This window comes from Dicentrarchus labrax, unplaced genomic scaffold, assembly GCF_905237075.1.
Source record: "Dicentrarchus labrax unplaced genomic scaffold, dlabrax2021, whole genome shotgun sequence".
Taxonomy (NCBI): domain Eukaryota; kingdom Metazoa; phylum Chordata; class Actinopteri; family Moronidae; genus Dicentrarchus; species Dicentrarchus labrax.
In genome coordinates this window covers 3002339-3016495 of record NW_026136724.1, presented here as the reverse complement: position 1 = coordinate 3016495, position 14157 = coordinate 3002339, and the positions used below count along the sequence as shown (strand labels likewise).

Genomic DNA, 14157 nt, shown 5'->3' with positions numbered 1-14157 from the left:
AAGTAAATGATGGGCACTTTAACTGGAATTCCATGGATTTTCTTATATTTGTGACAGTTTGTATTTAAAAAAACTCACCACTGCAGATCTAAGAGGCTGTGAAGGATTATAAACTGACAATGAACTTGTACTGTTGGCCGGCCCCATATCATTAATAGCCTTGTAAAACAGTAAAAGAACTTAGTCAACCCTAAAAGATACTCAGTGCAGGTTGGCTAAAACCGGGCTAGTTAAAAGCCAGGCAGCAGTGTTCTGAATTAATCGTAATTTATCAATGGATGGTAGACTGGTAAAAAGAGCATTAGTCTAGTAGTAGTCTAATCTACTTGATGCATGAATGAGTTTTGGGGCATCTTGTTGCAATACTTAAATGAAAGATAAATGTGCAAATAATAACAGGGTACAAATATAGAGAAAACTGGGAACATTACGGAGCTAACTGAATTTCTATCAGATAACTGATATTCAAGTGCAAAAAGACAGTTTGGCCCCTAATCAATACTCTTGAACTGGCTTAGGAGACAAACATGTGACATGTGAAAGTACTTTATTTTGTACTGTAAAGGTGTTCTTTGTTCCCCTTTACACATATAAAGAGAAGGACCATGTAATAATTTGTTCAACACCTGAAAAGATACCTATGAATATTATATTCCATTTCTGACAATAGATCCTCCTCAATGTTACACACTGGATCTTTAAGGAAAGTACTTTCTTCCCACCCTCATTCTCACCGACCATGAATCCAGATCTGCTTATCAAGCTGTACTGCCACACACTGTGATAACCAAGATAACGTGCTTTATGTATTATGTTTACATGACAGCTTTAATCATCAGTGTCCTGCCTCACTGTGGTAATAATGGAATTATTAGGGTGCATGTAAACACACTGGATGAATTCATCTAGACAAGATTTGCAGTGGGAGGGACGCTGATTGTCCCTGCTCATACAAAAAGAATTAAGTCCAACTCCAAACTCTCCAAATACCTACCAACCTGAGAGACAGAAGGTACTTTAGAATAAAGTGATAGAGCAAGCAGGAGAAAAATGGAAAAAGAAGAGGTTATTATCGGAAAGCCGAGCACGTCATTGTCCTTCCCGAGGACGCCTCCTCTCTCTTGTCCCCGGCTGGCTAAGCCAATAAACATCCAATTTTCCCTTGGGTTTGTCATGAAAGTGGCTGCTGATTGCGCTCTGGGAGCGGCTAATTTGTCAATTTATGGAGATGGAAAAAATCTCCCTCAAGGGTTTAGGAGACACGGAGGAGGAACACAGACGAGCTTTCGTGAATGTGAAGTTTTAAATTAGCGGTCCTGCAGCTTGGGCGTCACCAGTGTGGGTGAAAGCAAGGACGACTACTTTTAACTGGCAGGGACACTTGACCTCTTGGTCTTCCATTTCACACTGCTCTTGATTGAGCGATAAGAACAGGAAACAGTGGCAGTGTCTCATGTAAGTTATCTGCTATAAGAGATCAGCACAATGGTCGCTGTACTTTTTCAAAGATGTGAGCACCACAAAATCTGTTCAGTGCACTGGGGCGGAGGCAGAAATTTCTATGGGAGATATTTCAAACTCAAAGCACGGCTACATGACCAAATGTTTTTATAATTTAACCCCTCGTATGGAATTACTTTAAACTCAGCCTGGCATATTAGAAATCTTTAACCTTTACTGTCACTCTACAGCTGTCCCTATTCATTAAAGGCAATGAAAGCCCCAAAAAATATTTAAGACATATCCCTGTCACCTACCCAATAAAGAAAAATCAATTTGTTCAATGTTTCTGTGCAGAAAATGTACTTTTAACTACAGCAAGACAATCAAACATACTTAATTAAACATCCTGCACGTGTGTGTGTGTGTGTGTGTGTGTGTGTGTGTGTGTGTGTGCGTGTGTCTGTGTCTGTGTGTGTGTGTGTGTGTTCACTCACCGCGGTAGTAGAAGAGGCACATGTCGGACAGAACAAACCACCTCTTCTTCCACAGCTTCATGCCTGTGCTGTCCTGCAGGGGTCAAAGGTCACAGGCCATCAGTCAGTCAGTCAAAGTGTAGTTATTACAGAGAACAATACACTCTCTCTCTCTCTCTCTCTCTCTCTCCACTCACACACACACACACACACACACACACACACACTCACACACACACACAGACACACACAGACACACACACACACACACACACACACACACACACACACACACACAGTTTTTCTTCTCTTTTGATCTCCCCTCACTTCCCTCCTCTTGACACCCTCGCTGTCTCTCCCTCTGGCTGCTTCTATTAACCAGCTTCTATCTCCTCCTCTGAGACAAATTGCTCTGTTTTATCTCTTCATAACGTAGTGACAAATTTGCCTCTGTGGTGCTCGGGGCGAGGGCCTGCGCTTTGTTCTCTACACTGCTGCTCTCCTCCTTTTTTTCCTCCTTCTCTCCCTGGTGCCGTAATTACTGCAGCGACAATAACAAGTTTTTCGAGACCATTGACTCGTTCGGGTCTTTAGCGCTGTTTGCAGTGTGTAGCGTTCGGCCATGGATCCTGAGGTTAGGGGCTTTGGGTAAACACAGATGACATTTCTTCTGCGAGAGAGCACTTTGCCTGAAAGGTCTGTGGGGAAGAGACAGTGTTTTTTTTGCCGGTGTGAAGTGAATTGATTCTCTCATGTGAACACAGTAAGCGGCGGTGCAGGGGCCGAGGTTTGAGATGGAGGTTATTGACAGTGGCTCTAACTGGGGGCTGAAAGCTGAGTTGAATGGTGCTTGATGAAGCTGTCTTCAGGGAGTCTCGCCGTGGTCAGAGGTCCATAGACCAGCTGAAATATTGACCCATAGATCTCTGTGGGGCCAAGAAAATTGCTCAACTTGCAGCGAGTGGGAGGAAAGGTAATGAGAGAACAAGCTGAGCCTCGAGCTAACGTCCAGTAAGGCCCCGCGGCAGGAACAGGATCCTCCCATTTCCTCAGGTCCCACAGGCACTTTGGCGCTCAACAGACCTTTTTTACAGCAGCCATTTTGACATGAAATAGTAGGGTAAACACTGCTGTTACCAATGATACTAATTAAGGTTCAGTTCCATTTAGTTCCAGTAAGCCAACATGCACAGTAGCAGCACCCTGTTTAACCTGAATGGAACGGAACCTTAATAAGCATTATTAGTAACACCTGTGTTTAGCTAGCTAGTTATCTACGTATGAAGATTATGTCCTTGTTGCTACAAAGTCAATGGGCAAGGACAAAGTCAAATTAGCCTTCGAAAAAGCAGAGGTGTGGCGCCCGGTTAGCTCAGTCGGTAGAGCTGGTGACCCATATACAGAGTTGCTGCAGCGGCCCGAATCCGACCTGCGGCCCTTTGCTGCATGTCATCCCCCCTCTCACCACCGGCCTTTCCTGTCCCTCTGTCTCCAAAAAATAAAGCCAACAAAAGGCCAAAAAAAAAAAAGCAGGGGTGGGGGCAAATACAATTGCTGCCTCCAGCACCAGCCCCCCACTGTTATCCCCCACCACCACTGAGAGTGGCATATGCATAATTTGCGCCAGAGTAATGAGTACTATATGCATAATATGCTTCTAGCTGATATTTTAAACCCCGGTGTGCCACTCCAAGATTTGATTCAGAGGTTACTGGCTCATTCGTTTAAAAGGACAAAGATTTGAAGGACCGCACCAGCATGCACCACAGATTTATACATTTTACATTTCATTTTCATTTTCATTTTCCAAGGTCATGGCTTTTTATTAGATTATTGAATTTATTTCCCAAACTTCCGAGCATTTCATTTCAGAATTTAAATCAACCCCTAAACCATCCCTTCACACATGATACTTGCATAATCCATAACAGTGAGCCATTTATTTTTTGGTTGAGATATGTTATTGTTACTATGCAGACTACATCATTACCCTACAGGTACAGTAGGTTTTAAATCTCTGTGAACGGATTTGAATACTTCAGTCAAATAAAGGCAACCTGTTGCTGTCTGATAGGGTCGGTAGAAAAAACACATTTCAAAAGTCTGAAAAAAAGTATGAAATATAAATCAATAATGTGATGAATGTGTGACTTGGGTTACTGAGCAAAAACAATTGTCAACTCATGGCTTATAGCTTTTTCCCCTTACCTCCTGTCTGTGTGCTAAGCTAGGATAACCAAGTCCTGACTCTGTAGTTAATGGACTGTCATGAGACTGAGGAGTAACTTCTTAACATCTTAACCTTGAAAAGAAAGCAAGTAAGTATATTTCCCCAAAAATTCTTTCTTGAATTATATCTATGGTGATTCCCAATAAATAAAACCAGAATCTACTGTTCATCATGCCTGGTCATATCCCCTCACCTGTCTTCTTTCTGTCCACTCTTAGTCCCATTCTAACTCAGTCATATCCTATTATCAAGATGACTGACGTTACCTGTTTGTAAAGCCAGTTGCTCTTGACCACAGGGGCATTGGGGTTCCTCTTGATGGAGTTGGACCGCTTTCCAAAGTTGTGAACTTTTTTAGAAGATCTAGAGGGCTGTTAAAACACATAATAAGGAAAATGGGATATATATTCACAACATATTCAGCTTGACGGAAGAAACATTTACATTACAGATTTTTGAATAATTAAGTCCCAAAAAATAATTCATAAACTTCTATGCAAAAGACAAAAACAGCCCACATTTGGCTTGTGCTTCCATCTTGCATCTCCTACAGAGAGAACACAACTGGGAGAACTCCAGAGATGTGGAGAGAGACAAAAATAGCCCAAAATATCCCCTGATCTCAACACAACAATCTGACATGACATGTGTTTGGTGCATTGGTTGTAAAGGGGCTCGTACACTAAAACAGCAGCTTCTCTAGCAGCTATAAAAAGCAACAACAGAGGCAGATGTATTCAGCTCATTAAACAAAGCATATTCCACATCCCCCATACATCATGGCTCACTTACTGAAAAATGCAGCACTGCAGCATAAAAATCTCTTTTATGTCAGTCAATAGCAGAGAGAGACAATGAGTTCTTGATTAAGACTAAAGTTAAGACCAATAGGATGAAATTACTATGGAACCATTTACCAAGTTATACTTATTAGAGTGAAGTTTCTTACATTTCTTGGTGACCCTCTGACCTTTCATCTGGCACCACCATCAGATCTGAATGCCTGCTGAGAACCACTACCCCCCACTGGATTACAGTTTTATCTTTTCATTACACAGCGTTCAGAAGTAAGTTTCACGGCCACACTTCCATCAAACTTACCGTAGATAATTATGGAGCAGGGGGTTAACCTGACTTAAAAGTTTACCACAGGCAACACTGTCTCCTAAAAAATAAAGGGTTAGTTTGGGTTTATTGAAGTGGGGTTCTATGAGGTACTTATCCATTGTCAGTGCATTAACTACAGTAGACTGTGGGCCGCATGCCTGCAGTTTGGAGAAGTAGACAGGAGTACCAGTGCGGAAGCCAAGTACTGCTGTTGCCAGGGGCAGCAACAAAACGTGTTTTAGACACCTCAGGTAAGGTGTACTGTATTTTTTTCACCACTTTACCTCGCTGTCAGACGGCCTCTTCTGACGGTACACTGAGGTATCGAACTGAAAACCCTATGTGCAGTATATTTTACAATACAGCTTAGTAATATTGGAAGACTAGAAGTGAGGATAGACAAATGTAAACTTCCACTATATGGACAAAAGCTGGGTGTCTACATACACTAACATTACATCCATATTTATACTCAAACCCATGGGCATTGATTTGCTGCTATAGCCTCCACTCTTCTGGTTTCAGTCTTTCCATCAGATGTTGGACACATGAGCACTGCTGAGGTCCAATACTGCTGTTAGCTGAGAAGGCCTGGCTCACAGTCTGCGTTCCAGTTAATTCCAAAGGTGTTGGATGGTGCTGTGGTCAGGACTCTGTGCAGGCCTGTCAAGTTCTTCCACACCAAACTGGGGAAATCATTTCTTTAAGAAGCTGGTTTTATTTCATATTGAGAAAAGGGCCTTACTCAAATTGTTGCCACAAAGCTGTGAGCTGACTATTGTCTGACAATAACATTTTAGCATTAAGTTTATCTGGAACCAAGGCTACATCTTTGTCACTGTCATCTGTTTACTTTAGCAGAGGTTTGTGCATGTTCACACTGTGTGTGTATGTACAACTGCATCATTTACACTGCAACATCTCCTAGAAATATTACCAGCTTCTTCTCATCTTGACCTTTTTCCTAAAATGCCTCTCTTTCTATAGGCAACCTGTGTGTTGTTCTTTTTAAAAATGTTTCTCAGGCGAGGCACGGAGCAGGACCCCTACAGCTCAGTTATAAATAATGTTTTCTCATGAATACATGAAGATATGCGGTGTTAGACTTTCTTTTGGCCAGTGTAAGCAGAAGTTATAATAGTATAAGCATCACTTATTCATGAAAGCACAGAACTTCTGATTTGATCTACCCATGCATATTTATTTCCTGTGTGTTTGTGCGGGTTTACGGAGCGTTTATAAAGGGACACGCTGTTCAATCTAACAGTGCAGTGACCCGTGCAGGTGACACGCTCACTGTTAATACAGCTGAGGTAGCCTGCTTCATGCTCCCACTTCTCCTGCCTCAAATGAGAGGTAATGACACAACATGGACACATTCCAGGACAGCTGGGAGGCAGTGATGACTCAGCATGTTACCATTATAAATGGCCTGAGGGTGACCTCCAGTACAGAATTATGGAAACAACTCTTTCATGGGTGTTAGGGGCTGCACTGATGGTTTAATATTGGCTTTAACCACTTAAAGGACCAAGTGTGTAGAAGAGACTACAGTGGGCACAAAGCTTCCAAAAAGCTCAATCTAGACCTCTAAAGTGCACTAATTAACATGCTACAGTGGATTATAAACTGGATGCTGGACTATTCCCTGGCTGTAAGCAACTACTATGGAGATTCTAGGAAGTCATGGCTGCCACCGTACTTCCCAAAATGTCAAACAATTCCTTTCTCCAATACGCAAAACAAACAGACTCTGAGTCCATGACACACTGGACATGTCAAAGATGATCACCAATAGGATTTATCATCTGGGAAACCCGAATGTGTACCAATTTCTTTGCCAAACCAGAGTAGCTGTTCTGACCTGTTGGTGGCACTAGATGAAAAGTCAATGGACCAATACACTAATTAGGGTTCATCTGTTGGGAACATGAATATCTAGCAGATTTCATGACAATCCATCCAATAGCTGCTCAGATATTTCAGTCTGGAAGTGGTAGACCTACCGACAGACATTTCCATGCCTAGTGCTAGACCACCTGCATGGGTAAATAAAAAAAGTGTCACTCTTTCACAACCATGCTATGAAAAATATATCACTCCCTAATGCTAACCTGTTATATCCAGCTTGGCTGTCTGCTAACGATGCTTGATCAATGTAATGTTATCATAAGTCCTGATGTACAGTGATTAAACCGCTCACCAGGGCTATGCTTAAGATTTAAGGCATATTTAGATAGAGACTGACCCGTGTAGATGAAGTGGACGTCGTGGTGGCGGTAGTGACGGTGGTGGCTGGGCTGCCGGGGAAGGTGCTGTAGTCTGACCCCCCTGTGTAGTTCGATGCCTCGCTCATGGTGCTCATGGGACGTTCCTTCTTGTCACTGCTGCTGCCCTGCTCTGATGAAGCCTTAGGAGCTGGCCTGCCACAGGGCGAGAGACATAGAGAGACAAAGAGAGAGGGAGTCAGTCAGACATTTGACATCTATATGAAGAAAGTACAGTACAATGCATACCATGAGGTGTGACCATGTATTCGGTTTTGTTTTCAATGGTAAAAAAACACAGCATTGCATTTTTGGATTTGATTGTGTACGTTCAAACAGACATACCAGAGGTATTGCCCTAGCTACCAGGTGCTCGCAAGTGAGATCCCCTCCCAGGCCTGGCTCCAGGAGGGGGCCCCAGTCTCCTTAGTCCTTATTCACGTATAAGGAGTAAACACTGCAGAGTGTGACTGAACTACAAAGGTGGTAGGTAGGCATGAGTCTGCCTTTGGTTGAGGATGCATATGTAAGTGTTGTATCGGAATTGATTGTGCTACCAATACGACAGAGAGGAGACACTAATCTCAAATGCAGAATCTGTCTCCACGACAATCCAGCAAGCCAATCAGCCAACCTTCACAATCTCATCAAGCAGACCCTATCTACACTCTCTTAATGACCCAGTATCTCTGTTCGGGCCATTAAAGAGGGGGAGGTTGAGAACGAGAGGAAGGGTAGAGTGGCTCGAATGAGCGCGACCAGAGAGGGAAGCCACGGAGATGAGAGCCAGAGAAACGGAGATAAAGAAAGTGAGAATGTGAGGGAAGAGAGTTGGTAGCATGAATCACAGCTATTATTCTCTGGGTGTCACCTCTGATATATGCCTCCACATCCAACCAATTTAAATGGCCTGCCAGCTCGGCCTGACAAATTGAACCAGCTCAAAGTTTTTTGCCCCTAGTCGAGTAGAAGGACAATAGCTAATGTGAGAAAAGGAAAGTTCAAGGTCCCGGATTCTGATTAAAACTACCACACAGTGACAGCTTTATTTCTGCTCCTAAGGTCAGTAGAATATAGGCAAAGCAGGTCAATGAAACTCATTGTCTGCGTTATTATTATTGTTGATGGCACACAACACGCAAGGGTTTTATTACTTCTGCTCAGTTTGTAAGTATGAGTGCCTGGGACTACTGCCAGTCCCTAAGATAATGCTGGACAGTGTCTGGGCTAATGATCTGGAACACAGTATTTTTATAGGGACCTTACTTTACAGTTTTAATGTTATCCCTGGTGACAGAAGACATGGTCAGGGAAAACAAACATTTGCTAGAGTAATTCTACTTTATAGTGCACGGAAATAACCAACAGCTGTGTTTTGGTTTATAGAGCAACCTATTTATAGCATGAGTTGTGCAGTCTAACTCTCAACCTGAAGCCATTTGGATCTGGCCAGACAGGTTTGGCCTGTGTCAGCCTCTACTCTACTTCACAAGCTTTGTACAGTTAGAGCTCCAGTAATCAATATTTTCTTAGTAACACTGGATCAAATAACAATGTGTAGTGTGGAAGCAGTCGATTGTGGTGATGCATCCACTGAGAATTACCACCAGCTCTATAGTTTAGATACAGAGCAGTTTAGCTTCTTTTAGCTCATTGTTTTTGGGTTTCCAGCCCACAAATTCCAGTCTCCTCAACCTTGTTTCAAAGAGCAGCAAGGAAATATTTTCAAGGAAAAAGTACCTGCCAGGACCAAACACCAGACAGACACACTTAGTGGCTGGTAAATGTTTGCTAACATGGTATTCGTAACAATTTAGTAAGGTGTTAATATTTTGATTTAAGCTTGTTGTTGGCCATTTTAGTTCACCTGTCTTTCACTTGGTCCGGATTTCCCAACAACAATTGGCCAGACTTTTAAATGGATATTCATAACCTCCTGACTTTTCCTTAGGGAAGTTCCACCATTAGGCCAAAATTTCCACTTGGTCCATAACAAGGTATGTCAAAGACTAATGGCTGGACATTCTAGAAGTATAGCTTTATATATTCACAATACTTTGATAATGAATCCTACGCATTTTGTTGATCTCTGTCTTTTCCTCTAACATCAGACCAGAATTCCCACTCTTAAATAACAATGATCAAATCAAAAATTTAATTTATTCATGCTGTCCAGTGGATGAACCCTTTTGATTTTAGTGACTACAAGGGCCTTCTTCTAGTGTGACCTTGAAGAGAAACTTTACATTTAATCCACCTTACTGATAGAAAAGGAAAGTCTGCACTAATGTTGTTCATCACTGGTGGGATTTTAGACTTTTAGCCTTGATAAAAATTTTATGCTGATCCCATCTCCACATCTGTAATTAATGAGCACAAATCTAGAACTTTCAGTTAGCACATGGTTGTTGCTCCAATGAAAAAGATATTAATATTTTAAAATTTAATGTTAGGGTTATAGCAAAAAAAATTGGTTTTACTTCAGGCTGGGCTCAAGATGTGCAGTAGTTCAGTCAGCCAGCTCACATAGAGTGGATGATTATTATTGATGTTTGGCATCTAGGCTTTGACTTCATCGTGCCCATCAAGGACAACAACAAAGACATGTAACCTTCAAATGATAAATAAAAACACAACTACAAAAAAAAAGAGAAGAAAAATCACTCCCTACAACAACAAGTTCAGCCCAGCAGGAAGTCACGGTTACGATAGTTACTTCCTTCTGTGTAGACTCTAGAGCCAATAGGATTTATGACATGCAATATGAACATCCCCGGCAGCAGTAACAGCAGCTGCATAGCTTCCAGGTGAGCTGTGTGCCAGCAGGTATGGCAACTACAATTCCAGTTGACTGCTCGAACTATCTTGGAGACTTCACTTGATTAGTTTGGGTGCAGGTTAAGATAAAACAGAATCCAAGTTGAGATTAGACCAGTTTCGTTTTTTGGAACTCATCAGAAGTCTGAATGATCTTGTTAGGGGGAAATGTCCTGCCCATACTGCCTCTGAGACCTATGAATACACCTTTACCTCAGAGTGTGGCCCCAGCATTCACTCACACTCACACACACACACACACACACACACACACACACACACACACACACACACACACACACACACACACACACACACAGGCGGCTGGTGCTGATAAAAACGTTGGTTTGTCTCCCCCTGTACAGCCTGTCCCACACTGCTGATCAGATAACCAGTAATATAGCAGCAGTAACGGCACCTGGGTGAAAAATTGACATCTTTATCTCTATCCACCTTTTTCTACCAATAGCTAGCTGTCTTACCTGCCTTAGTAACTCTTTGTTATACCATCACCCCCTTACTATTTCATTCTTTATCCTGCACAACTTCTATCTCAAATAAAACCACAGTTTATCACCACTAATCCCTGTAATGTACCATACTGTACTTTCATTAAAATTTGCACGCCAGAGGGAGCATAATTGGCATGCCAACCATTAACATGCCTTGCAGCACATTAGCAGCTCTTCTATATTCTACACTGACAGCTCTGATAATCTCCTTTGCTATACTTCAGCCTACTCAGCAACATTTTGTCCCCTGAAAACCCAGACTCTGCAAATTAAATGTTGACTAAACTCACATATCAAATACAGACATCAATTCCTTGTCATGCCTGTACACAAAATTATAGTTTTGTTTTTATTTGAAATGACCACTTGAAAAGCAGATGCATTTATTCAGAGTGATTAAAAGAATCAATGGCATGTTTTTGAATGGAAATTCTGTAGAGCACTAGATACACACAGCAGTTATCCATCCCTCAGTTTGGCAAAAGCACTTAAGGCAAGTTAGCTTGTCAAATTTAATACTTAGCTCTTAATAGGGGGTAAATTACTAATATTAGTTGAGGGAGCTGCAGTTGTGAATTATGGTTAATTGCCTTTTAGAGTACTTTAGAGACTTGTGGAACCATTTGAAATCTGACACAGAGTTCCCAATAAGCTACAGCAGGACTGTTGTTCTAATTACAACGCTGATTCTCTTTTGATTTGGGACTTCACAGAGAACTTCAAGTTGACATCAAACAAGCTGACATCAAACTGAATGCTAAAAATCCTTAGTTTTACACTTTTTCTGCTCAGATGTACGCACATGAACATGCCTTTAGGCTGGTTGTCGGTGAAGACTCTAGGCATAGTGTATACACAAGTTCGTCTTCTAAATCTTGCAGTAGATTTCTTCAAGACTTGACCTTTCTTTAACCTCTCAACTGAAAAGTTCAACCTGTGTAGCCAGAGCAGCATGTTAGCAGAGCAACAGCAGCAGCTTCAGTCCTTGGTCTGTGTGTATACTTAAGAAAACAGACTTGAAGCACAAAATATGCTTCAGGGCACTTTTTAAGCATGTATAGCACGGTTAAAGCTTGTGTAGCTGGATTGATTAAGCATGCCTATTACATCAGACAAGTGTGAGACGGACATCTGAATTTCAAGATTTGATCACCCTGATTAAAAGAGTATAGCAGATTCAATTTGTGATGAACTCTGGATGCATCGTTTCTAACATCTTTGAAACTTTTTGTATATAATTATAAGTAGAGGCCCTATGCCTTTATTATTAATCTAACCGATCATTTTATATTTAGATAGATTCCTCCTCTCTTTCTCAGGCTGCTTAAGAAGAACCAAAGAAATAAAATCAATCTTTACCATATTGAATTGCATACCATCGTATTCTTATTTCTTATTCGGATCAAGTTGAATTGCATTGTGTTGAATCGCACTGCAATAAGGGTGAATCATATCGTACTACATTGGTAGTTGCTTCATATGTATCTTTGCATTGTGATATGTATTGCATCAGCCCCAGTCAGGGAGATGTGCAGCAATGTCTCTACAGTAGCCCAGAGCGGAAAAACCAAACACTAGCACTAGGTAAAGCCATTTGCTTTTTTCACACATTTCATGGCCACCGTAGCGACAGAGGTGCAATCTGCAATTACACTGCTAGATGCCACTGAATCCTACGCACTGGATCTTGAAGCAGCAAAGAGGACCAGCCTAGAAAATGACCAACGAGCTGGATCAAACTCTCTGGAAGTCTCAGCAAAAGCCAAATGTGCTACACCAGGGACAGGGTATTACCTGAGGTGTTTCTGATATCTGTCCATGCTGCTATGTGTTTAAAAACCCAAGACACCCACAATGTGGGCGCTAAAACACCAGTCTGTCTATTCACAGCAACCTGGCAACCTTACTGACTTAACCAGATGAGCTCAAGAATTCAGAGTCAGAACACATTCATTATGAAATTTCTTTACGCTGAGCTGGCAACATTCACACATAGAAGGCTCAATTGTGTGTGTGTATGCAATGTCTGCAAGCGAAGGCATTTAGCCTTTAGAAAACAGAGAACCATTGTTGCCAGAGGCGGATGTTCTGAAATTGCTCCCATTCCGTGGGCCTGTCAGTGACACTGGATTGCCGGCCAATTGACTGTGAGTGAGAGATGAGGCCTTCATTCGCCTCTAGTAACAAGGGCCCTACATCTGAAGCAGGGTGACTAACACAGAACAAAATTCGCCCACAGATCGCACAGCCAATCTTTTCCCCCTCTTTCTGTCGTTTCCATCCATCCCACTGTCTTATCTCGTCTGCCTTTTCATCTTCCAGTCACATGGTTATCTTAGTCTTTATTAACCTTTCTTCCATAAAACCCCCAGTACTTGAGCTGCTCTGTTTATTCAGTGACTTGCTGATGAAACCAGTCTGTGTGAGCACTGGTGTTGCCGGCCGTTACTCAGCCATCTGAGCAGGATCAGAGAGCTCTGGAATGAAATAAAATGGAGATTTTCCCCCAATCCATTTGTTTGCAGAATGGCTTCCCCAGCACTGTGAGCACCCGTGTTTATGTGCTTTGAATGTGACTGATGTTACTGATGACTCAGCTCTATTTCAAACATCCGTTCTCTGTACTATCTCACTTATGGTTTCAGTCAGAGGGAATTTTTCACTTTGGTAATATCACACTGGGGTGGAAGGAAAAATAGCTGCCCAATAAGTTTACTACACATTTTGAACACATTTATGGAAAGAATAACATAAAAACAAATTCAGAAGCATTAATTTACTAACAATTTAAATACTGTGTATGAAAGAGGGGCACACAACTCCACAACTACTACATTAACTGAGGCGACTGATGACAAGAAACTGATATGAGAAAGTCAACTGTATTGGTGGATTCTAATGCAGCATTTTAGTACATCATAACTTGTTATTCAATAATTTGAATGGTTCATGGCTTTAAACCAACTGCAGCTGCATGGATCAGATGTTGTCTAACAGGAAATACACAGTATACTTTAAAAGTAATTATTCTGAGGTAAGAGCAGTGCCCCAAGGGAGCTGTTTAGGGCCACTTTTCTTTCAAATTTATACTAATGATTTTCCATTCATTTTGAATATTGACAGCATTACAATGCACGTTTCCACAATCTACACATCAGCACACCACATCTGGAGAACTAGAAAAGGTCTTAAATGAAGAAATGACTATAAACATGCTGTTTTTATTTAAACAAGCCCCTTTTTGCACATAACTATGGGGCAAGCAGTTGAACAAGTAACTGATAAAAAGTGAATAGGTATTATAGTTG

General features: G+C 41.6%; 1 protein-coding gene across 1 annotated transcript in view; it reads right to left on the bottom strand.

Moving 5' to 3' along the window:
* LOC127358539 (pleckstrin homology domain-containing family A member 5-like) overlaps window positions 1-14157 on the bottom strand; it is a 223648-nt gene that overhangs the window by 52208 nt on the left and 157283 nt on the right. Inside the window, 3 exon segments of the mRNA XM_051391668.1 lie at window positions 1938-2010; window positions 4413-4517; window positions 7502-7676. Coding sequence (XP_051247628.1) covers window positions 1938-2010; window positions 4413-4517; window positions 7502-7676 — 353 coding nt within the window.